The sequence below is a fragment of the Peromyscus leucopus genome, chromosome 4 (genome assembly GCF_004664715.2).
Source record: "Peromyscus leucopus breed LL Stock chromosome 4, UCI_PerLeu_2.1, whole genome shotgun sequence".
Classification (NCBI taxonomy): Eukaryota; Metazoa; Chordata; class Mammalia; order Rodentia; family Cricetidae; genus Peromyscus; species Peromyscus leucopus.
The window spans coordinates 101,219,190-101,244,748 of NC_051066.1; the positions used below are offsets into that span (position 1 = coordinate 101,219,190).

A 25,559-nucleotide genomic window follows, 5' to 3' on the forward strand; every position below is an offset into this window, starting at 1 on the left:
TCATGTACTTCCTCCTGCTAAGCTCCTGCTGAGCAGCCACCTAGGCTTCAGTTGTATGGAGTCCTGCTTATCACCGAGGTCAGGCAACCTCCACAGCGTCTTGCCGACACTGCCAGCCCCATCCATGCTACTTCCAAACACTGCGAAATTTCGCTACACAACTGTGGGAAATGTGAAAGAAATATACTGCCTTTTCTGTCAAAAGGTTACATAAGACAAAGAAAGCTCTACTTAATTTTTTTGTAATTGCCATTTGGCAAACGTCCCTCCTGATTCAGCACTGTCCTGGAATTAAAGCAAGGGCTGGAGGCCGCTTTCTCTGCTCAAGGCTTCGTTCTGCTTATCAACCACTCTGCTCTAAGCTAGCCAGTCTCATAAGACTGTGAGGGACCAGTGCACTTTAGGAAGAAAAATCCAGTGGGCCCTTGCTGGGTGTGTTTGCTCACTTGACTTAGCTTGGCTACGCACCCTTCTCGAGAAGGAAAACTTTTCCCTTCCATAATTGTGGGGTCCCCAGACCCAGTCCTTGTACTTTAACTGTTCTCAGGGCATCCCTGTACTCAAGTGGACTCCACTCATTAAGCAAGCATGCCAGTCCACATCATAGAGAGGAAGACTGCCACTCTAGGATTCCCGCCTTAGACACTCCAACTCCTGATGGCTCAGCTTTAGTTACACATCTCACCACCGATAGCAAGAACTGTGAAACCGCTCCCATAGCAAGAAGGTACCTATCGCACTTCATGGAGGAAAGACAGCTGTGTGGGAAGCCCCTCCTAGAGCACTCTACCCCAGGATGTTTAGCCTCAGTTGTACAGCTTGCTACCCACAGCCAGGACCATCCAGTCACACATCGCCAACTCATCTTCGGTTCTGTCAGTTCCCTGTTTGGGTATCTAGGATGTGTAAAAGACTTTCTTAGGGAGATCTTTCTCTCTCTCTCTCTCTCTCTCTCTCTCTCTCTCTCTCTCTCTCTCTCTCTCTCTCTCTCTCTCTCTCCTAAAAAGCAACCAGGAAAGATAAAAGTAACAATTGACCAAAGTCCAATTTCCTAAACCAAAATCCAAAGGGTTGTTGTTGAGGCCACTAACAGAAGTAAGGTGGAGCGCTTACTCACAGCAGCACTGAAAATCCCACTCCACACAAGCAACAGCCCTAGAGCTCTCTGCACAGCTTGCAGGCAGCTCGCCAAGTCTGAGGAATCCCCCAGCTTCTGAGATGGCTAGAGCTCAGCTTGGCTGCTCAGGGTCCCCTCCGCCCCTCCGGTCACGGTGGTTGCTTACAGTTCCTCAAAGCTGACATGGGGCCTTCAGGACTATTTCAAGTTTCCCCTTTCCCAGAAAGTGTCTTTTTGCTTTCTTTTGTTCGTTCATGTTTCTTTACCTCCACACAGTGAAAACAGAGAAGCTTAGACTCTTTCTTGGCCTTCTCTCCCCTCAGCAAGGCCACTCTCTCACCTGCAGGCCTCTTCCTACCAAGAAACCAAGACAACTTCCCACATCTTTTCCTTACTCGTCAAACTCCTCCAGTCCCACCTTGGGAACTTGCCGTTACGCAGGCACTGAGCACATCAAAGGAATCCTTCTCTCGGCTCATGGCTCACTTCTCTCTTGTTTTCTTGAGAGTTGATTTGTCCTGAAGTCTAGTTTTCCACTCTTGCCTGGGGAGACATCTACCTCCCCATCACTCGAGGCCCAGGATGCTTTTGCTGGTTACTGGTTTTGATGCAGTGATATCCCCAGGTTGAAATTGGAAAAGGTAGTATACTAATTCATTTTGTTTGTTTGTTTTATCCACTGTGACAAAATATTTAAGAATAACACCTTAAAGAAAAGGTTTTCTGTGGGTTTTTTTATTTTGTCTTTTTGTTTGCAATGCTTCTAGAGTTTCATCCACTCTGGCTGACTCTATTGCTTTGGCAGAAGGTGAAACACTTAGTAAATGGCTAAGAGAAGATGCTATTCCTGTCATGGCAGGCTCGGAGGAAAGGACAGAGGTAGGGGAAAGGGCCCAAGGCAAGAAACACCTTCAAGACTACTCCATTAGTGACCTACTTGCTCTCAGGCTGTCTACCACCTTCCCAAAATGTCATTGAGTTATGAATTGATCAATGGATTAATCACTGAATTGATCAGAGTCTTCATGATCTAACTGCCTCTTGATGGTTGGATCCAAGCACTGGGGCCCAAGTCTTCAACACATAAGCTTTCTAGGAGAAACTTCATACCCAAACCACAACCATGTGACCTTGTGTATTCCTGAGGGACACAGATATCCGGGAAAGTGAAAGCAGGCTCTGTGAGGTGGCTGCTTCTTGTTCCCAGAAGACATTTGGAGGAGAAGCCAAGGAAGGTGAGGGGTTCTGCTTCCTGGTCTATGCTGTGTGAAGAACTACGGATGGCCACAAGCCCCTGCCACCATGCGCTGAACCCCTCTGCTTTGCTTTATTACACCGTGATGGACTGAATCTGAAAGCGTGCCTCTAATAACCCCGTCTTTTCCTCAAATTGCTTCTGTCGGGTACTTTGGATTCAGTAACAGAAAAGCAATGAATGGGGGTGGGGGCAGAGAGAATCGTCTCCAGCTGGATATCTGTGCTGTGGTCCTTTTTTCTGCCGTTTCCTGTCCTAGTATAGGAAACCTTTCCTTCTTTATAAGTAATACACGTGTGTTTGGGGAAATCTGGATAATCAAAAGTGACATTTAAAACTATTATTCCTTTTACTTTGACTCAAACTGTAAATTTGAGTAAATTACGAAACGTTCGCATGAAGGTTGTCCAGGAAAACTGTACAAGAAAAATAAAATCTTCCCCAGTGCCAGATGGAACCATATAGTGACTCTCTGACCAGAGACCAGTCAACAGAGATGGCTACATTATGAAGTTAATTTTGTAGTCCAATGAGAAAGGAAGACATGCTATAAAGAAGCACTATGAGCCAGGAAAGACAGAGAAAGCCCAAGGTTCCTCAAGGGTGTTTCAGTTCAAGGATATAACACTCCTCCATTTACAGCTCCCTATTGCTTAGATTTTCCCTTAGACAAGAAATTTAACTTTAGCTTTTCAGTCCCACTCATTTGCTGATGGTGCATCTTTGTGACTTGTCTTGGTGATCTCCATTCAGCTTAATTGAGAATGCAGCAGGCATTTAGGATGCTGTCTGTTCTGTGATTGTTAATAAAATTATACCACAAAATTCTTGCTAGGGATAAGACTCCGGCCTTGCTCTCGTATTTAAGGTGATGATGTCTCCAGTCAAAATGTTCAGCACAGCATGTTTGGTAGAGCTGGGAACAGTGATTAAATATGAAGGAATTCTTTCTAGAGTGTGATGAACACACAAAATTATCTAAAAATAAATCCCTAAAGCAATGGTCTCTAACCAGGAGGGGCAACCAAAGGGTCCTGAGGTCTGGACTCAGCTTTAGCCAAGCTCTCTGGTGACTTTCCTGTGTGCTTTTTTTTTTTTTTTTTTTTTTTTCTCAAGACAGGGTTTCTCTGTGTAGCTTTGTGCCTTTCCTGGAACTCACCCTGTGGCCCATGCTGGCCTTGATTGGCCTGGTTCTGCCTCCCGAGTGCTGGGATTAAAGGCGTGTACCACCACCACCACCACCACCACCACCACCACCACCACCACCACCGCCCGGCTCCTGCTTTTCTTCTTAAAGCTATCCCTTTCACACTCTTTACTCATAAGAGCTAAATGATGCCTTAAAACTCAATAACAGTAACTCATCTATGAACTATAATTACAGAGATTGTCAGCTTTTCATGATGGCCACCCTCGTTAAGTTAGATTGACTGTTCAGTGTATTCAAGAGAAAGTCATGTTCTCAGATTTTATCTTAAGTATTCTAGCCCCATCAACTTCTGCAGGACGAGACAATAATTTGTGAGTTAGTCCAAATAGTTGTACAGCGAGAAATACTTGTGTGATTAGCTTCTAGGCCACTTAACTGCTGGTCAATTTTGTGTCCATCTACAGAGCTATTTCTTAAGATGTGTTTATTGATTGTTATGAGTGTTTTGCCTGCGTGTATGTAAGTGTATTGCATGTGTGCTTGGTGCCCATGGAGGTCAGAAGAGGGTCCTTGATCCTCTGAAACTGGAGTTATGGATGATTGTGAGCCTTTGTGTTCCTGCTGGGAACTGAACCCAGGTTCTTTGCAAGGGCAGCCAGTGTTCTTAACCATTGAGCCATCTCTCCAACCAACCCCCCACTGCCCCAGCTATCTGTATACTTAAGATCCCTGTGCTGGTCTCATGAACTCAAAATCCTGTGTCTGCTCATTGTGTTCTTCATGAGAGCCTAATAGGAATATTCGTATGTGATTGCTACATTATACACTAATAAAATATTTTCAAATATGTCTGCACACACTTCTGGGGGAACATTCTGAAAAGCTTCCCAAAGATATTATTTTTTAGGGGTGTGTGTGTGTGTGTGTGTGTGTGTGTGTGTGTGTGTGTGTGTGTGTTTAGGCCAGAGGTCAATCTCTGATGTCGTTTCTCAGGAGTCACTCACCTTGTTTTTACAGACAGGGTCTTTCACTGACCTTGGACTCACTGAATAGGCTAAGATGGCTGCCCAGGGAGCCCCAGTGATCTGTCAGTCTCCGAGTCTTCATGCTGTGAAAACAAGTGCACACCACTACATCTTGCTTTTTACATGAGAGGTGGGTATCAAACTCAGGTCTTCTCATTTGTATGGGCAAACAGTCTACTGAGCCATCTCTCTAGACCCCATAATGGTGTATCGGGCCAAAAATTTAAAAATAGTACATTAGCAAAATTAAGGCATTCTGAAGTTGCACAAGAATAATTAATTTTCTTATTAATTTTATATTTTAGACATTGACCCAGGTGGTCAGTGTTTTTGATTCCACACTTCTCTGTCTGTATCACCAGTCCCCTGTCCAGCTCCCCTACTGTAACCATCTGTTTACAAAAGCACACTTCCCACCTGCCCCAGCCTGCCCCAGACTTTGTTCCATGGTAGAAAGGCCTCCGGAACAGAAGCAAAGAGACACATCTCAATTTTGGTGTCAGAATCCTAAGTGACTTCCTGTTTTCTTGGCATCTATGTCCAAGGGTGACCTTCAGCATGAGAAACAAGGTTGCTCTGGCCCATCTGGGGATGCTCTAAATTCAGATGGAGTTGGCTAGCAAAGAACAATAAAAGGACAGTCTTCCATCACTGCCTGCATCTCTTCCATTCCTGCATTATTGTCCAAGAAAATATACCCCCATGGAGAAGGGACGCAAGAGTTTTCGAACCCCGCCCCCCCAAATCTGAGAAAGCATTCCTACAAAGGACCCTCATCGCAGGAGGTTGGGTAGAAAAATGATGACGCTGGCCAGTGATGCTGGGCAGAGGTCTGAGACGCTGGAAGAAGAGGGAGAAAGCATGTTGGAAATGCATTGGTTTGATAAACCTCCAGTCACCAACAAGGCACTGGGGTCTCATTAAGAAAAATCAATTTAACTTCATGTCCACTTGGTGTAACTGAACCATGAGAGGCCAGATTTGAACTCTCTACTTGCCTCTCCTTGTGCCTTTATCATTCTTTGTCTATTGCATGATGTGTGACTGACTGAATGTTGTCTTGTGATTCTTACCCTGTGTCTGTCTGTGTGTCTATGCCCCCAACAAAGGGCTTTGCTCTCTCTTTTATACAAAGCACAGAAAGTTTACATGGAAGAAGGAATGAGGGATACTTTACATAAATCTTTAACAGTTTTACAAGGGATTAAGTCAACCACTCAGATAACAAACAAATCCTATCAAGCAGCAACATCCACATATTATTTTTAACATTTATGGGGAATAATCATTCTGAAAGGTTGCTTTCAACCTATTTGCTGTTTCTAGCAGTTATTACCATAGCATGCTTTTCTCTATGTGCCACAGGAATGGAAGAGTACATAACTTAAGATTACAACTACATATTAGCTTATGTTGTATATGTTAACTACATGGGAAATCTGTAGCCGGAGGCTTTTCTGAGTCCTGCCTGGTCCTGCACCCACTTATAAAATAGTCATTCAGAGGCTTATATTAAAAATTATAAATGTTTGCCTGATGGCTCAAGCTTATTATTAACTAGCTCTTACAACTTAAATTAACCCATTTCTTGCTGTGGGATGGTCTGTATGTTAATTTTCTCTGATTGGTCAATAAATAAAACACTGATTGGCCAGTGTCCAGGCAGGAAGTATAGGCAGGACTAACAGAGAGGAGAATTGAGGGAACAGGAAGGCGGAAGGAGATACTGCCAGCCGCTACCATGACAAGCAGCATGTGAAGATGCCCGTAAGCCACGAGCCACGTGGCAAGGTACAGAATTATAGAAATGGATTAATTTAAGATATAAGAACAGTTAGCAAGAAGCCTGCCATGCCATACAGTTTGTAAGCAATATAAATCTCTGTGTTTACTTGGTTGGGTCTGAGTGGCTGTGGGACTGGCAGGTGACAAAGATTTGTCCTGACTGTGGGCCAGGCAGGAAAACTCTAGCTATAATTTCTAACAATCTAAGTATTGCCACCTGGCCATGGCATTGCCAGTCTGCTGGCATGTTGCTCCTTGGGCAGCTAGATAGCATCTCTCTGGACTCTGCCCTTCTTTTTCCCTGTATTCAGTTTGGCTTTCCCACCTAGCTATGGTCTGCCCTGCCATAGGCCAAAACAGCTTTATTCACAAACCAATAAAAGCAACATATATTCGCAGCATACAGAAGGACATCACACATCAGAAATCCAAGGCAAGTAAGGTTGGTTCTTCCACTGTTCTCTTAAAGGTTAAACAAACAGGCTGAGTACACAGCAGAATAGCAGTCTTAAACTTAAGTGACCTCAAGATGTATTATTAACTTTGGCTGTATCCAAACGTTCCAGGCTCTTATCATGCAAGAGACGTTTTCAAAATAATGCATTGCCATAGGTAAACATTGTTTAAAATGGCTACTCAAAGTACCCCAAATAGTGAGGCTTATCAAAATTAAGCACCCCGAGCACTTAAAATACTAGGTTATAATTTCATGTAAATGAAAAAGGATTAACAAAATCAAACATTTGATTAAAGACTGGGTGTTATCCAGAAAAAAATTAATTAGATTAATTTTATATTTTAAAAAATGCTAAATCAAGCACACATTTCAATTAAAAGAAAAAACAATAAAACGTATACAAGAAAACCTGAAATAAATGTTAGTAAGTTTAAAAGAAGACAAGAAATGGTAAAACAATAATTAGAACTTTGGAAAGAAACCAATTGTGGTGTTTTGAAAGAAAATAGCCCCCAAAGGAAGTTGCACTATGAGGTAGTGTGGCCTTGTTGGAGTAGGTGTGGCCTTATTGGGGGAAGTGTGTCACTGTGGGGGTGGGCTTTGAGGTCCTATGCTCAAGTTGCACCCAGTGAGATAGTTCACTTCCTGCTGCTTGCTGATCCAGATGTAGAACTCTCAGCTCCTTCTCCAGCACCATATCTGCCTGCATGCTGCCATGTCCCACCATGATGATAATGGACTAAACCTCTGAAACTGTAAGCCAGCCCCAATCAAATTTTTTTCCTTATGAGAGTTGCTGTGGTCATGGTGTCTCTTCTCAGCAATAGAACACCGGCTAACACACCAAATCACAGTTTTAAACTCACCAGAGTGCTTCTATGCTAGTGAAGGACAGAAGCCCAAGCAGGTAAAAACAATAAATCTACCATTTCACATACGGGTCCATGCAACGGAGAACCATCAAACAGGGCAAAGCATGAGCTGGTGTCCAGAAGAGGAGGGGAAGGCCCGAGAAGAAGACAAACAAAGTCTCTTCTTAAAATGCTTTGTTTGTTTGTTCTCGAGACAGGGTCTCACAATGTAGCCCTGGCTATCCTGGAACTTGATCTGTAGACCAGGCTAGGGAACTCAGAGATTCACCTGCCTCTGCCTCCCAAGAGCTGGGTTTAAAGATGTGTGCCATCACATCTGACTTTCTTAGGTTGTTTTAAGCTTGAAGCATAAGAAGTTGAGAAGGATCAGAACCGCATCTGGGAAAAGGAAGCCCAGGAGGAGGAGGGAAATTAGAGAGCGTGGCCTAGGGAAGAAGCTTCAGCCCCGAGAATGAAGCACTTCTGAAAGGTCCAATCAACTCCTAAATGAAGAATCCTGATTAATTTAGCAGTCACTTAGCACCTGAGAGCATGGGCAGGTTCACTGAGTTGTCAGTCTTCTGGGGGCGTGTAGAACCTGCAGGGGCGGTGGAAGGATGAGGATTCTGATACTAGAGCAGCTGAGGTCGCATGGCAAACTTTGCTCCCAAAGCTCCTATCAGTCCTCCAGCTGCCACTGGGCACATGCAATTAAATCAGCTAGCGGGACCGATAGCTGCAGCCCGAAAAACTGTGGTGGGGAGATATTGTTATGCCCAGATCGCGGGGACCCCCAAAAGACCACCGGGGAGACTGAATCCCAGATGTAAAAGCAGAGAGCCTTTATTTTCAAGCTCAGAGCTTGGACTCTGTCCTACACAGCCATTGGTGAGAGCAGAGCCCTGAGCCCAGGCAGTTTGGTGTTTTGTTTTGTGTTTTGTTTTGTTCTGTTTTGTTTTGTTTTGTTTTGTTTTGTCATAGCAGAGGTTGGAGTGAGGGGATTTCCAGGGTCCAGGACCCTGATTGGCTGACATTTGTTTAAGGATATAGGGAATGTTTGGAATGTCAGGTATTTCCCTTAGATGCAGGCCTTCCTGGGTGGGGTCAGCTTATGGCCTTTCCTGCCTGGGTCCAGGTGTTGCCTGCCAGAAGCTTTGTCTAGGCTTCTAAGCCTGTCACGGCAGCTATGTGGTCAAGCTGTTTTGTGTCCCCCCACAATATCTAGCTCTTAACTGAAGTAGCTTAGATTTAAAGTCGATGTTTGTTTTGAACTATATCTCCACTGTCATTAACAATGATTTGTCCTGTTTCCTCCCTCAGAATCCTGACACTCTTTTTCACTAGGCTAATGGCCCTTTCTCTGTTCAGTCAAAAATAACGCCAGATGAAAAGTGATCTCAATAAGTACTTCCTATACCCAAATTAACAAAAGATATGGAAGGACACAATCAAAGTGGTGGGTATTATAAGTCAAGCAACATTTTGGTTTGAGTAAAACACTCAGGTAAGCACTTTGAAGCATTCATGAAATGATATGACTTCGCTAATCTGGAAGATAAGATATGAGCTCACACACCAGAGCTAAGTGACAAATAAATGATATAGTAAGTGTTGCAGGAGATAAGGATGGGAGCAGAAGTCACTCCTGGCTGAGTCTTGAGTGAAGTGAGATTTTGATCTGGGACAAGGCAAAGGGAGTTGTAATTATTACATGATAAGAGATGCAAGGATTCAAACAATTTCTCACTCGAATCTCTTCAGAAACTACTAGAGAAAGGACTCCAGCAAAATGACAAAATGAAGAGACATCCATGAAATGTCAAGAGATGACGCCACTTCAGCAGGAAAAATCACATGAAGACCTTGACGTCACAAGAACAAGAGTGATTCTCGCACAAGACTTATTTGCCAGGACAAAGCAAAAGAACAAAAGTCACAACTGAAGGGGAAGGACATGACGATCACAAGGACACCTCAGAGACAAAGTTCTCTGACAACAGAAGTGGAGACAGTTGTAGTTTTCCTGCCGCCACAGTCAGACAAAGGTCAGCAGGACATGAGAGACCAAAAGACAGGAGACATATTGCATACAGACTATAGGGGCAGGCGAACTTACAGCTTAATTAATCCATTTCCATAAATCTATACCTTGTGGCTGGCGGCTCACGGCATCTTACATGCTGCTGGTCATGGCGGCGCAGCTCTCCCTGCTTCCTGTCTTTTATTTCCCTCTGTTAGTCCACCTACTTCCTGCTAACCACGCCAATCAGTTTTATTTATTGACCTCAGAGCATTTGACATACAGACCATCCCCAGCACGCCAAGTGCAGACCACTCAGACACCTGCACTCAGACTCATGTCTAATCATCCTCTATGCACCTGCTGGTAAAGTCATAGGAACCAAGAATAGCTCTCAAGACAACAAAATCCACAGCAGACAAGTGTAAGTTTATAAAGGTGAAAGGAGAATCTTGTATAATATTAGTGAGACCAGCCTTAATATTATACATCCCAGGGGCTCAGGAGAGAGAACTACGAACCTCGAGGACTATTTTTGGGAAATACAATCTCAGCACACCGAGCTCTATAGTCTACCTGCTTTAATTCCTCTGGCATAACATCCTATTTACACAGCTTCAGTTCTGTTCTCATGCCTAGCTCCTTTCTTGCCCGATTTCTCTCTGTATTTATCTACTGCTCCTTCTAAGTTCTATCTTAAGTCTCTCTTCTTAATTCTGCCTCATCTAGGTCCTTTTCATCTTGTTCATACCCAGCTAGTACTTCCCATCTGACTCTTCCTCATCTTCCATCTCGTCCACACATACTCTCTGGTCAAAATCCTCCTTATCTCTCTCCGTTCTTGGTCTATTCATTCTCCATGTTCCCCCTAAGTCTCCCAGGAATCCAGTTATAAACCCAAGCAATAGCAATCCCCTGGTCAGGCAAGATCACCAGGCTTGAATTCTACAGGGTCATAACAGCAGGTAAGAATTTTCCTCAGGCAATGACCACCAGGCTTTCTTTTACAACCTGAAAATGGGAGTGGTGAAAGAGGAGATCAACTGAGTGCTGATGACCAGTTAGTATATCAAAAAGGGGGTCTGTGTGCTCAGTCTACATTCCTAGAAGTGGTTAGGTAAGAAGTTAGGGGTCTATTAGTAAGGTTGTATAAGAAAGGAGGGTCTCACCCTAAATTGCAAAGAAATAAAGCTACCCACCTGACCTAGGAGACAGGTGTTGTTTCATATGGCCTTGGATGCTTAACAGGCATTTTAGATAAATACACTGTTAGGAGTTCTTGGAAGCACACAAGAAAATCATTTTAGGAACCAGCAAATATATATACAAAAGCTAAAATATCACCAAGACTCTTTAAGCCATGGCTTCACCTTGGAGAAGTCCTTGACTTTTCCAAGTAGTAGCTTTTGTGATAGCAGCTGAATTCCATTATGTTTTCCTGCGGCTTGCAGCAGGAGAAGCCCTGCCTGTGTTAGGATGAGGTGATTAATTTTGATTGAGCATGTTAATTAGGACAGCCAAAAGGGGGCTTTTGATTGCTGGACTTCAATACTTTTGAGAGCTGGACCTTAGTAGTCAGCCTCAGGAGGAGGAAGTGGCCAAATAAGGGCAGAGACCTTGGTGGCTTAGCTTTGGGAATGCAAGGGAATGGGGAGAAGGGTACAAGGCGACATGTGTTTGCCATGCCCAGGCCTGTGTTTGCCATGCCCAGGCCTGCTAGAGCCCACCCAACCACCACAGACCAGAGCCAGACCATGGAGGAGGAGGCTCTGGGGGAAATCGTAACTGAGAAAAGATTAAATGTGTGTTTCCTGTAGCATGTTTGGAAAAACAATACAAAAATAATGGGCAGATCAGATGTAGCTCCTATAAAACAAATGGAAAAACAATTAGCTGGAAACTGATATTTTTTAAAAGTATCACACTATTTATCTCAGTAGTGAATGATAGAGCCATGATAAAGGTCCTTCAAGAGAAGACTTGCTTAAAAAATCCTTATGAAACTATTCCCAGGACTGTGTTTAGGACACTTTTAAAAGAATTATCCTAATTCAGAAGGTAAGTTCTATATCATTTTTAAAAAAATATCAACACATAATCTAGAAACAGAGAAGTAAATTCCAGTACAAAAAGCCCAAACATTGGGAGTATTTCCCTTAAGGAGTGGGTGTGTGTAGAAGTTTAGGGAAAGCATCATACCTGTTTCTTATTTTGAAAAGCAATACAAGGAAGAAAAATCAATTAAAAATTAGAGGAGCTGGGTGGTGGTGGCACATATCTTGATCCCAGCACTTGGGAGGCAGAGGCAGGCAGATCTCTGAGTTCAAGGCCATCCTGGTCTACAGGGTGAGTTCCAGGATAGCCAGAGCTACAGAGTGAAACCCTGCCTCAAAAAACCAATAAATAAATAAATAAATATAAAAATTAGAGCAACTGGGGGTGGGAGATACAGTGTAGTTGATAAATTGCTTGCCTAGACTGCACAAAGCCCTGGGTTCCACCCTCAGTTCCTGTTTAAATTAGGCATAGGGGATCACACCTGCAACCCAGCACTAAGGAGGTAGAGGCAAGAGAATCAGAAGTCCAAAGTCACCCTTTCCAAGGCCAGTGTGGGTCATGAAGATACATGAGATCCTGTCTCAAACACATAATGAATTAATTAAGAAAATAAATACAATTGGCAAACAAGGCCCCAGCTCCCCCTGAGGAACTAAAGACAGTTAATGGTTGCCCAGCCATGCTCAAGAAAGCAAATCTAGTTCAATGCTGTGGGCCACAAAGAAGAACACACACACACACACACACACACACACACACACACACACACACACGCGCGCGCGCGCGCGAGAGGTACTTCATGAGAAGGGATTTGGTGGCAGGGGATGGGATAAGACAGAATAATTGGAGAAATATGATCAAAGCACATACACATTCCTGTACAAAATTGAAAGGAATATATTTTTTATATATGTTTGTGTGGGCCTGATTGTGTGTACATGCATCGTGTGTACATGTGCTCTCCAAAGCCTGAAGATGGAGTTGGATCCCCTGAAGCTGGAGTTACAGCCTGTTGTGAGCCACCCAGTGTGGATGCTGCTAACCAAATCCGGGTCTGATGCATGATCACCAAGAGCTCTTAACAGCTGAACCTTCTCTCCAACCCAACAACAATTTTGTTGTAAAGGAATGGACACAAATGCTAAGATTTGTGAAAGGAAGTAATACACAGAGGTCTGGCTGACTGAACGAGACCTCTGTCTTAGTGTTCAATGCTATGCAGAGGCACCATGACCAAGGCAACTCTTATAAAGAAAGCATTTAATTGGGGGTTTGCTTCCAGTTCCAGAGGGTCAGTCCATTATCATGGCAGGAAGCAGACAGGCACAGCATCGAGCAATAGCTGAGAGCTACATCTTGATCCTCAGGCAGCAGGCAAAAATCGACCCTGGGCCTGGTATGGCCTTTTGAAACCCACCATCAGACACCAGGAAAGGCCAAAGTCTATAGGGTCCTTCCCTTGTAGATTTTGTATCTAACCAATAAGTAGACAATGGACCAGAAAAAATATACGATAGTAAAACGGCGCTGGTTGGTGGCGCTGGTTAGTTCTTAGAGCTTTATTGGGAGGGAAAGGTAAAGAGGGAAGAGCCAGGCCTGGTGGGTAGTCGCCAGCGCCTGCTGATGACATAAGACGCCAGCCCCCGAGGAATGAGAGCAGAATCCTAACAATATACACGTACAGTCTGTAGTAACACGAAATGTAAATAGAAAAATATTCTGATAGTAAACAGTGCTGAGGGGAGGGAGGGCAACAATTTAAGTTTTTTTCAGAATGGCCTCTTGGATATAAATTGAGTTTTGCTGAAGCCAAAGCTGGGTCTAGAAACCGTTAACTGTAACCAGAGGGCAGCAGGATAATAGCTCAAGTCGGAAAATGAGTAGAATGCCTCACCGTTGCTAGAAACTGAGGAAGTTCTGAGCATATAGATAAAATTGAAAGCCTGGGCCCAGAGAGAAGGCTCACTGGGAAAGTGAGTTTGCTGCTGAAGCCTGGCCACCAGAGGGCCACCTCTAAACCCACCTACATGTGGAAGGAGGAAGAGGAGCTGACCTCACCCTGCATGGCCTGCAGGACCACACATACACATCATGCACTCGCACAACCACAGATTTTCTTTTTCTTTCTCTTCCTTTCGTTTTTCGAGACAGGAATTTTCTGTGTAGCAGTCCTGGCTGTCCTGGAACTCGCTCTGTAGAGCAGGCTGGCCTCGAACTCACAGAGATCCACCTGGCTCTGCCTCCAAGGCGTGGGCACTACCTCCTGGCTAACGACAGATTCTTTAAAGAGCCTCAGGAAGCAAGTGTGTTTGTTGCACACCCACCAGACGAGCGCACTGGCCTATAGAAAAGGCATGGAAATGGCGATGATCCCCTAACATGTTTAGTTGGCATTTCTGTAAAAGCGCCTTGGGCCTTCTACTTACTCTGGAAGTCAAACTTCGTCAACAACCTGAGTTCCATGTGTTTGCGGTATACCCCTGACAAAACCGGGGAGTCTATTGAGTTCCTTAATTATCCCCTTTGTAAAGTCAAAGAATCTTTTGACCTCCAGCCACGGGATCTCCCGTAGGCTTTGGCAGAGGACGAGAGACTTAAAAACGTTCTGCCCGTCCGTTTGTAGACGGCAAGGGGCCTCTTGTTTGCGCCCCGGAACGTCGGGGCGAGGACCGGCGCGCAGGAAGGCAGCTAGGCGGAGCTCGGGGCGGGGCAGCGGGCTCAGGGCCTGCGGGGGCCTAAAGCGCCGGCCCGCGGCCCCGGGAGGGACCGGCCATGCTGCTCCTGGGCGTGCGAGCGCTCCCGGGGCGCCGCTGCCTCCTGCGGGCTCGGCTCTCCGCGCGCGCGCTCCCGCCGGCGGCGCAGAGCCGAAGCGGCGACCGAGCCGGTGAAGTCCCGGCCCGGGGCGGGGGGGGGGCGCGCGCGCGGGTGGCGGTTGGGGTGGGGAAGCCGGGGAGGGAGGAGCGTGCGCGTTGGTGAAGAAGAAGGAGGACGCCGGGAGGAAGCGCGTGCTGCGCGGGTGGGGGAGGCTGGGCCTGCTCAGGTAGCCGTGCGCCTGGGCGGGCGGGCGGGCTCCGAGCGCGGGAGCGGGTCCACTGGGGTCCCCGAGCAGGGGAGCCCGGCGCGCTCGGTGCCTCCGCTAGGCCGCGCTCGAGCCCTTTGCGGAAGGCCGCGCCCCCGGGCCGCGCGGTGGGCTCGTCCAGGCGGGAGCTTATTTTCGGCTTGGCGGGCTCCGCTTGCTCACTGCCCTCTGCTCTCCTTCCCGTGCTCCGTACCGCTCTCGGCTCCTCTCCGCTCGCCGCCATGCCCTGCTCGGAAGACGCCGCCGCCGCCGGCTCCGTCAGCAAGCGGGCTCGGGCCGAGGACGGCGCTTGTCTGCGCTTCGTGCGGCTCTCGGAGCACGCCACGGCTCCCACCCGCGGGTCGGCGCGCGCCGCGGGCTACGACCTGTACAGGTGAGAGCCACGGCCGGGCTGTATGGATGCAAACACCCGAGCCTTGCTGCAGCCGTGGCTCCGCCGCGTTCTCGCAGAAACAAACGTTTAACAGTTCATCTTAAGCAGACCCAGCAGGGGTTTGGGCGGAAGGAAACTAAACGGCTGACATGTCCAAAGCAGTACTGTGCAGCGTGCACGCCACCCTTTCCAAGGGGGAAGGTCCGGTGAGCAAGGCTTGTTCTTGACAGAGGGGTGACCGTCTGCAGTGTGCACGTTAGGAAAGCTACGTAGGGGTCTAGGAAAGGGATCTGTGGCGCTGCTTGCGTCTCTATACAGCCATCCCGTGCAAGGTCTGGGGACTTCAAGCGGGTCCCAGTCTAGTGAGATGGCTCAGCGTAAAAGCACCTGCCATGGTTACTAAGCCTGATGATCCGTGTGTATGCATCTAGCATGGCGAATCTTGGGAGAGATACTAGATATTTTGTCCATCTTGTAAATAAGCTGGTGTTTTCTGTGCCTTGGAAGTGACTCTTGTATGAGGAGTGCAAATACCATGTGAAGAAATGGAGCTATCGTACAGTTAGTTCTACCAGACTGAATTCAGGCCTCCAGAGTACCTTCCAGTGCTGCTCATTGCAAAGTCTGAAGTTCTTATCCGGAAGGGAGCTGCAGTAATAGAGACTGTAGCAGCCTTTGGCAGGTGGACCTTCGGAAATGGGTTCTCAGCAGTGTCCATGCCCAGGAGCTGCTCTGAGTGAGTGACTGTTTCCTCCCCAGCCACCGAAGTTCACGGCCCTAGCTTGGGAGGCTTGTTGATCTGCCTAAGAAGGAGTGCCTCTCAGCCTCTTGCAGTGTTTGTCTTACCCTGGTCTTCTGCAGGGTCACCCTCATTCAAGAGAATCGGTGCAAAAATAAGATGGGTCCCTATGTATTTGCAGGTTCTTAGAACTGGGCCTGGCGTGGAGAGGGCCTAGTGAGTGTTAGCTGTTCTTTGCCCGATAGCTTGGCTTTTCATTTTATTTCCAGAAAGTTAGTGAATTCTGTCTGCTTTTCTGCCCCTCGTGCTAATTCCCCAAACATACAGCAGCGACAGTGTAGACATCTCCTTGTTCCACTGTCCAATTCAGAGAACTGTTAGCTAAGCTGTGTCCATATACACCCTCCCCCTGCACACGCCCTCCCCCCATCTTACCTTGTACTTCTGGGATAGCCTGGTGCTCACTGAGTTCTCTCTACCTGAGTGCTGGGATTAAAGGTGTGTGCCACCACCTCCACTCTAAAGCCGTCTTTTTAAAGCTAAAAGGAAATACTACTTTCTGTGGAAGCTTTTTTAGATGAGTTAGGAATTTGTCATGATTGTTTATAGGATCCAAGTTTATATGAAGTGATGGCCATGTTTGAATACATTTTACAGGCATTATCGTAGCAAAGAATGTTAAAAGCAGTTTAATAAAGTGGTAGTGGCGTACACCTTTAATCCCAGAACATGGGAGGCAGAAGCAGGAGGATCTCTGAGTTCAAGGCCAGCCTGGTCCACAAAGAGAGTTCCAGGACAGCCATGGCTGTCACAGAGAAACCCTGTCTTGAAGAAAGGAAAAGCTTAATAAATAATTCATTTAATGTCTTTTTAGTGCCTATGATTATACCGTACCACCCATGGAGAAAGCCGTTGTGAAAACAGACATTCAGATAGCTGTTCCTTCCGGCTGCTATGGAAGAGTAGGTGAGTGACTTAAGAAACAGGTGACTATTTGTCATGCCTGTCCTTCATGGGGAGGAACCTTCATCATCTTAGTGTCGTGTGGGCACCAAGTGAGGAGCTGATGCTTTGCCTGTGTTCTAAGGTAGAGAGGCCTTGCCTTGTTCTGGGTCGTGGAGATTAGAGTGAGAAGCACTTGTGTGTGTGTGTGTCAGTTATGGCTGAGAAAGAAGGGCTATGAGTCTGGGTTGAATTTTTCTGGGGCATGTCACTTGTCTAGAGAGGGAATTCAAAACTTGTCAAGAACATAAATGCTTTTTGTAACCTCAAACTAAATAGTAGGAAAAGACCAAGACTCTTCCTCAGATAAGAGACCTGGACTAACACTCTTGTTATGTGTGTGTAGAACCTCTACTGCTTTGGCCCTTAAAAGAGGAAAATGGGTTCTGCTGGTCCGTGGCATCACCAACTATATTTTTAAGGTCCCAGAGCAGGAAAGCAAAGAGATGGAATGAGAGAACATTTCAGAAGAGATAGTGCTCATTGACAAAGCGCCTGCTTTAGATTGTTCGGAAGCGTGGTGACTAGATAGCGGGATTATTGAGATAGACCCGAGGCTTGGGTCAGCAAGTTTGAGCTATAAAATGTTTTCCCCGTTTCTAGAGTAAAAAGTGTACAGGAGAGTTTAATTTTTGATGAAATTCTATAGATAGTTCACTGATATTAGAGCGCTGGCCATTACTCACTCATGTTCCATGCAAACATGTCTCTTAACCTGAATAATGAGAAGGTTCTCTGCTAAGCTCTGAGGTATTCCTTCTTCTGTCTAGGATTTGCAGTCAGCTCTCCCATCTTGAACTACAAGTTGGGCCAGAAAGATGGCTCAGTGAGAAAAGCATTTGTTCTGAAAGCCTTGTGACCTCAGTTTGATCCCGGGACCCACATGTAGAAGGAAAACAGTCCACAGAGTTGTCTCCTGACCTGCACATACACACACACACACACACACACACACACACACACACACACACGTCATAATAAGTTAATATAAACACTAAGCAGAAGGTTTCAGATTGGGCTGGACTTGTTCGCTTTCCAATTCATCCTAGCAATCCATTGCTCACCTCTGTGCTACACATCAGTCATGTGGCTGGGCTTTGGGTTTGTTTTGAATTAAAGTGGCATTGGGTTTTTCTAAAGTAGTCTTTCCAACTTTGGTGGTATTGTATGGTAAATATGTTCTTTAAGAGTGATCCGCTGAAGTTAAGGTGACAATAGAAATCTTAGAGGAGACTATGGTACTTAAGTTATATCAAAAATAATGTATCTATTTCCCCTTACCATTTAAAATAACCACTGTTTTCCAATTTTGTTTTTAGCTCCACGTTCTGGCTTGGCAGTAAAATACTTCATAGATGTAGGAGGTAACACTTATTTCTTTATTCTATGTAATTTTGTAGTATCTTTACCTCTAGGAATTTCTAAGTCCGAATAGGCAATAATGCTATAGTTTCAGATGCTATTTGATAATGTCTAATCTCTACTGATTATATTCCATGAAATGCATGGTATTTTACATCTTGCTGTACTGGTAATCTGTATTTAGTGCAGAATTGATTCTTAGCCTAGGAAAACCTTTTGTGATTATTGAGTTATAGTTTGCTAAACTAATAAGTCAAAGGTTCTAGAAAGACAGATCTAGCTTATAAAAATTTTTTTAGCTTTGGAAGAAAGGCCATACTTAAACATTTTGCAAAATGTAGCAAGGTACTTTTCCCCCACAGTGCGAGGACAAAATATGGTGCTTTTCTATATTTCTCAAAAGTGTCTTCAGTGACACCTGTTTCTCTTGTTACCTTTGTGACAGTGTGATGTGGTAGCCGTCCTTGCTACAGGGTTTCTAACTGTGCCTCTATATGTAAAGAATCTTCACTTTCCTGACAGGATTCTTATATGTGTATTTATTTAGTATATGCAAGCATTTTGTGTATAGATGCATTGTGTGCATGCCTGGTTCTTTTGGAGGCCAGAAGAGAGCATCATCCTCTGGACCTGGAGTTACAGAAGGTTGTGAGCTGCCATGAAGGTTCTGTTAACTGAACCTAGGGGTCCTCTGCAAGAGCAGCTTTTAATCACTGAGCCATCTTTGTAGGCCCTCCTGATAGGGTTATGTTGTTTCTGATCTCTTATTAGGGCACATAACTTCACTGATTTAGGGCCAAAATCTTGACCTTTCATTGTATTAATCCAGTATTTCACGCCAGAGACACTGACCCTCAGATATATAGGTATGTTAGATTGTCTTGTAGCCATTTTTACAGAAACATGTCAAGAGGATTTTTGGGTTTTTTGCTTTTGTTTTTAATGAGAAAACTGGCTTAGAAATGTGTTTCTAATAACACTGTTCTCACCAGTGGAATTAAAAACTGCCCCATCCCCTCACTGTCCTGTATTTACTGTTCTGTGCCACTGTGGTGGGGGTTAATTAAGTACATGATGAATCTTGGCTGCCCAGCCAGACCTGCCTACCCATTGGCCTCCTGTTTTGGAAAGTACTGTTATCTCCCATGGTGTCACTAGGTGGTGCTGTGGGACAAGGCAGATATCCCAAAATAGTTCCTCTGTTCTGTGTAGCCCGAGGGTGATATTTACAGTCCTGTCTTGGATTGAGAATTCCCAGGACTTAGTGAGTACATTTAATTTTCAAAACTATTTTTTCCAGGCTGGAGAGATGGTTCAGCAGTTAAAAGCACTGACTGTTCTTCCAGGTGACCTGGATTTAATTCTCAGCATCCACATGGCAGCTCACAACTGTCTGTAACTCCAGTTCTGGGGTATCTGACACTCTTATGACCTTCTCAGGCACTGAATGTATGTGGTACACAGACATCTATGCAGGCAAAACATCCATACACATAAAATAAAAGTTAAAAAATTTACTAACTCAAATATAGTCACTTGGGAGATACTAATTATCTAAGTTAAAGTTATAAAAGATTTTATATTTTTAGTGAAATTTCAAAGGGTTTTTAAAGGGACAGTCCTCATCTGTATAATAGAAATTAATGTGCCTACCTCTGAGGGGTATGAGAGCTATGTTATGTGTGTGGAGCATCCAGCAGTGTTTGGCACATACATTAATTCAAGTTAACAATTCTGTCTTCTACGGTGTAACGGATTTTTTTATGTGGAAACTTTTTTCCGCTCCAACTTTGTTTCTAAATTTTACTCTGCTTAAAACAACTGTCTGGGGGAAAATCATGTAGTTGGAAAGTTAGTTTTCCTGGTGGTTGCTATGAGGTTATTCATAAAATCACATTGTGGTATGTTCTTGGATGCAGAGTATCTAAGAAATTTCTGTTAGGTACAAGTTTATCATAGTTGGCAACTGAAGGGAGATGCTATTAGAAGCCTGGGGCTGGAAGTGAGGGTCAAAAGGAAAAGTTGACTGTGCAAGATTGTGTTCTGAATTCACATCTGGTAGGTGTGGAGCGTTCTCAGTAAAGAGGTTTCCAACAATGACATGCCAAAGTCTTGACACAGAAAACCTTGCCTGAAGTCGATTAACCACTGCCAGTTCCAGTGCCTGGTTTTTCCAGTGATAGCTTTCCAAGATGCTCAGTGCACTTTCATGAAGAGATGGTAGAATGCATTAATCTTTATGCAGAGAAGATCAGTCTATGGGGTTTTGTTTGCTTGCCCTTTTCTTTCTCTCTCTTTTTTTGTAATAGTAGTACTAGGATTGAACCCAAGAACTCACACAAGTTTTCCCCCTCACCCCCACCCCTTTTCTCTAGTCCTCTCTTTATTTGCAGTTGCCCTGTGTGTGCTGGGAATTGAACTCAGCTTTGCAGGAGCAGCCAGTGTTCTTAACTGCTGGATGGTGTCTCCAGCTCCTCTTTTCACATCTTCATGAGACAAAATCTCATTAAGTTACCAGGTGGGCCTTGAACATGGCTGTTGTTCTGCATCAGCTTCCCAGATAGTTGGAATTGTAGGCCTTTGCTACTGTGGCCAACATTGTTTTGGTTTATTTGCTTGCTAGAAGATTTTCACATTTTCATGTTCCAAGCATTTAAAATGACCTGGCCTTGTAGGATTCAAGACACCTAGCTATTTGAATACTCTCAACAGGAGAACTTTACAGACACACAACGGAAGTGTATATGTGTGTGTGAGTATGTAATTACTATATTTGCAACTAAAAACACATTAAAAATAGACAAAAATACAGAAACATGTATGACATGCAAGTTGTACATATGGAAAGAAAAATGTCCACCCATAGGGAAATGAAAAGTAAGGCCATGGAATGTCTTTTTTATTTATCATATTGGCCAGTAATTAAAAGATGGCTGCCATCTGGTCTGAGCATACATAGACACTCAAATATTGCTTGCTGCTGGAAGTTGGAATGGCTGTGCCTCTTTTTTGCGATTATCTAGCAGTACTTATATGTGTCCATCCTTTGACCCAGGAAAGTTCTTTGTGACTTACTTGAGATAACACTAATAATGTACATCAAGAGTTGTTTTGTGTATCATAGAAAAACCATGAAAGCAGCATGGATGTTTGGTGTTATGCATGTAAGATACTCTCTGCATAGAGATACTGAAACTTCCCTTCTATGTACATATCTAAAAGGAATCACTAGAATTTATGCTGTTTCAATGAATAACTGATTCTTTGGAGTGGAAGAATTAAAGTAATTTAATTACTTCTATAAACTTTATTACTGTAATACTGGTTTTTACCTTGTGCATAGTGATATTTGTTTTGAGTAATTTAATAGTTTCCTAATAAAGTACAGCCAAAAGAATTTAGAAGTCAGTCTGGGTTATCTTTACAGACTCATTTGTAATCGATATGCTTATTAGTCTGTGCCTCAAAGGTCTTCCACAGTGGAAATTCTCCAGTCCTCTGTGGTCATTCATTCCAACGTGGAAAAACACGCTCTTACCCTAAGGAGTTTCCTTGTTGAGTGCAAGCTGCATTATTCCTGCAGTTAACTAACCTTCCTCTAAAGAGTATGAAAACAGCTGGCCCAATCCTTCTATCAGCTCTTCCTGAGCATTAAGGACTAAACTAATAAACTGCTAATAAAGGCAACCTCATATAACATTTGGATTGGTGAAAGGTTTGTTGCCATTCTACTGGAAAAAAATAGACTCTCCCTTAGTCTAGACAGAATGAACTGCCTTTGACATCTGTATTAGATCTCCATGTTAAAAACAGAAACGGAGGGCTGTTAGCCACATTATCTGTGCTTGTGTAAACACATCAAGTTCCTGACTCAGGGACGGCTGGGGGCAAATCTGGGGCCTGTATCTTCTGAGCCATGGCAAGGACCTAGCTCAGGTTTCCTGTAAGAATCTATTTAATTTTATAATATCAAACAGATAAAATTGGGCCGGCAAGATGGCCTGTCAGGTAAAGGTGCCTGCCGCCAAGCCAAATGAGTTCACACCCACATGGTGGAAGGCAGGAACCTACGTCCATGGTTGTCCTCTGACCGCCACACGCACGTGTGCTGTTCCAGCAACAACAACTCATTAAGCTTACCAGCCAGTGTTTACTGAACTGCCGTGGTTTTAAAACGGACAGTGCTTTGACTTGAAAGAAAAATAATAAACGGCAGTTCTGCCCCATTTTCTGATGCTAGTGGAATATTCTAATAGCTGCAAGACTGCTTGCTGCTTAGCTTATCACCCTGGCTTTTCCCTTGCAGATCACCAGGCTTCGGAGTGTTGTTTCTCTGTGATTTAATCAGAATATCATGGAAGCTGTTGCCAGAAAAGACTTTCAAAGCCCAGCTCTTTTTCTCTGAGTTTGTTTAGCATATGGACTGAGAGTCAGCTGTGAGGTTGGAGATGATAATTGCTCCACTCAGTTTGAAGTATGAAATGCTCACTGATTGATAAGCATTCAGGATGGAAAATTGGGACATGCTTTTTAAATTCTTGTATTTTAGTAATATCATTTATTCTCAAACCAAGTAGGACCTAAGTGAGATTCACTTTGTGGGGTATAAGAATTTGAGAAAGTTTGGGAAAAGTTTGAAAAAGTGGTTTTGAGATCATCTAAAACACCTGATATTCTGATGGCATAAATCAAAAAACATTATTCCTTCCTCCAGCTGGTGTCATAGATGAAGATTACAGAGGAAATGTTGGTGTTGTGCTGTTTAATTTTGGAAAAGAGAAGTTTGAAGGTGAGTTAAATATATACATTTCCATATATAGTAAATTTTAAGTTGCCTAAAACTGACCCCAGTTCTCATTGAATAAGTCAGAATAGAAAAATACATCAATAAATATCAATAATAATCTGTGTTTTGTTTTTTCTTTGAAGTAAAAAAAGGTGATCGGATTGCACAGCTCATTTGTGAACGGATCTTCTATCCGGACTTAGAAGAAGTTGAAGTAAGTGGTGTGAGCGCTGAGTAAGACTGGGTAGTGGGCCATAAGTGGAGAGGAGGGATGCTTGGGAATGTTGGGGACCAGTAAGTGTTTTTCATCTGGATGAATGCAGCATTTTGGATGGTAGCGGTGATCCGGTCAGGACAGAGGGTTTGGGAGTTGTACAGAGGCGGTGACACTGACTGGCTTGCCTTCCTCCTGTCTTTCTTCAGACACTGGATGTCACTGAAAGGGGCTCAGGAGGCTTCGGCTCCACTGGAAAGAATTAAAAATGTGCTTCAAGTATTTCGCTGTTTCAACTGCAAAGAGGAGCTTTAGTTTTTAGTGTTTCATGTTCTAGGACACAGGAAGGAGGACTTGTTACATCACATTGGAACTTTTCTCTTCTGCGATTGGTGGTCACCCGTAAATCTGCATTGTGGGGCTGGCGCTGACATGCAGACTTGGTAAAAAGAAGTCTACAATTGAGTTTTTCTATTGCATTATTTAAATTATAGTCCTAGTACTGGCTTTGCTCTAATTGCTTTCTTGGTTGTAAGGTTTTTTTGTTTTTTGTTTTTATTCAATAAAGTTGAAGTCTTTAGCAGATACTTTTTTTACATATGCTGACTAAAGAACCATAAGGAGGTCAGGCATGGCCCAGGGCTGTAACATCACTTGGAGGCTGAATCAGGAGGGTTGCTGAGTTAGGCCAGCCAGGGCTACTGTGAGATGCTGTCTGAAGAAGGGGTCGGTGTCAGTTACTCCTTGTTCTTTTCTGCTTTGGTGCTGTGTGACTGGCACTGTAAGGTCTACTCACTCACTCATCACCCTGGATTGGGAACCCCCTAGACTCGAGTGAGGATAGCACTAAATACAACCTGGTGAGCCAGTGAGTGTACAGGAGTGTGGGGGAGGGGTGACAGACAGGAACAGAAATGACTCAGGTACCTAAAGCCCTGAACTTAGCAGCACAACCTGCTTGTCGGCAGCTCAGCTGGTCTTCCTGCTTCACTGCCTGTGTGATGGGGGAGGGGTCTCTTCCCTGCCTTGCCACATCCCACAGTTCCCTGGCCCAAGAGGACCGGTGTTTGCTTTGCATTATCTGCCGCTCTGGTTATTCTCCCTCACAGCCCTACTCTGTGCCTGCACTGTAGCCTTAAGGTAGTGATAGAATAGAAATCTTAAAGATCAAGTCAAGTTTAGTATTAGTAATGGTAACACTGTAATCTGGCTGGACAGTTCAGGCATTTCCTGTTGGTGTAAATTATACTCCCCCACCCCCACTCTCAGTAACCAACCTGATCATTTTAGCTGAGAAATGCTCTCTTTTCTATCATCCTAAGGGGCGTGGCAGGGCATCTTCCCCAAACAGAAAGTAAACTTCGTGTGCTCAGGACTTCCCATTGGGAGGCTGGCTGTATAGTCAGATGTTCTCATGTTGCTCTTTTTAAGTGAAAAAGAACAGGCATGGACTGACAGTTTTAGAGATCCCTTACAAAGTGTATGAAAAACTTTAAAAGGTGTTTATTTGACACTATATGGCTAAATTGGGAAGTTTGTGTTGTTGTTGTTTTTTTTTTTTAATTTAGCAGATCTCATGGAATAAGTCTAGTACCTATATAAGATCATAGACAAGTTTTGATTAAAAAGATCATTGTGTTTGGGTCCTAATTTTCAGATGGGTTTATGGGGGTGGGGCAGATGCCATAGTCGTTACTGGTCATGATCTAACTCCTGCTGAGGCACCCAGTGCCACATTCTTGCTTCCTTGGGCACATGGACACATGCAGATACAGACACACACACAAATGTAAAACTTTTTTAAAAATATAAATCTCTAGGAAAACACACTCTAAAATATTGCTTATTTTTGCCTGTTGAAGTTGGTAAGTTTTTTTTTCCTTTTTGTATTGTCTATAAACTGATTAAAAATGGCTAAGAAAAAAGATTAAACTTTTATGTGTGCCTTTTAAACTGCATTTTCCTATGAGTTTTTTTTTTTCCTCTGATTTTTTTAAAATTTTCTTTATTGATTCTTTGGGAGTTTCACATGTGCCGCCCCCCCCTTACCTCCCAGTCCCCCCATATCTTCCCCTCACCCTTGCAGCACCTCCCCACTCCAAAGAAAAAAAGCAAGCAAGCAAACAAAAACTCTCGGCTTCCCCTTTCCCTACTCTCCAACAGCTCTTCATTCATCCTGGTGGCATTGGTGACCTCGGTGATATATATATCTATTACACACACACACACACACTTTCGTATATACCCTTTTGTCCTATCAGCTTTACTAACAAATCATGAGTCACT

At 44.2% G+C, this 25,559-nt stretch overlaps 1 protein-coding gene across 1 annotated transcript; it reads left to right on the forward strand.

The window, feature by feature from the left end:
* The first annotated feature begins 14,803 nt into the window (after nt 1-14,803).
* Nucleotides 14,804-25,205, forward strand: Dut (deoxyuridine triphosphatase). Its single transcript, XM_028858267.2, has 6 exons — nt 14,804-15,170; nt 16,784-16,875; nt 18,231-18,275; nt 22,988-23,062; nt 23,203-23,273; nt 23,483-25,205. The coding sequence occupies exons 1-6, from the start codon at nt 15,019-15,021 to the stop codon at nt 23,537-23,539; spliced, it is 492 nt and encodes a 163-aa protein (XP_028714100.1). The 5' UTR covers nt 14,804-15,018; the 3' UTR covers nt 23,540-25,205.
* Nucleotides 25,206-25,559: the final 354 nt, after the last annotated feature.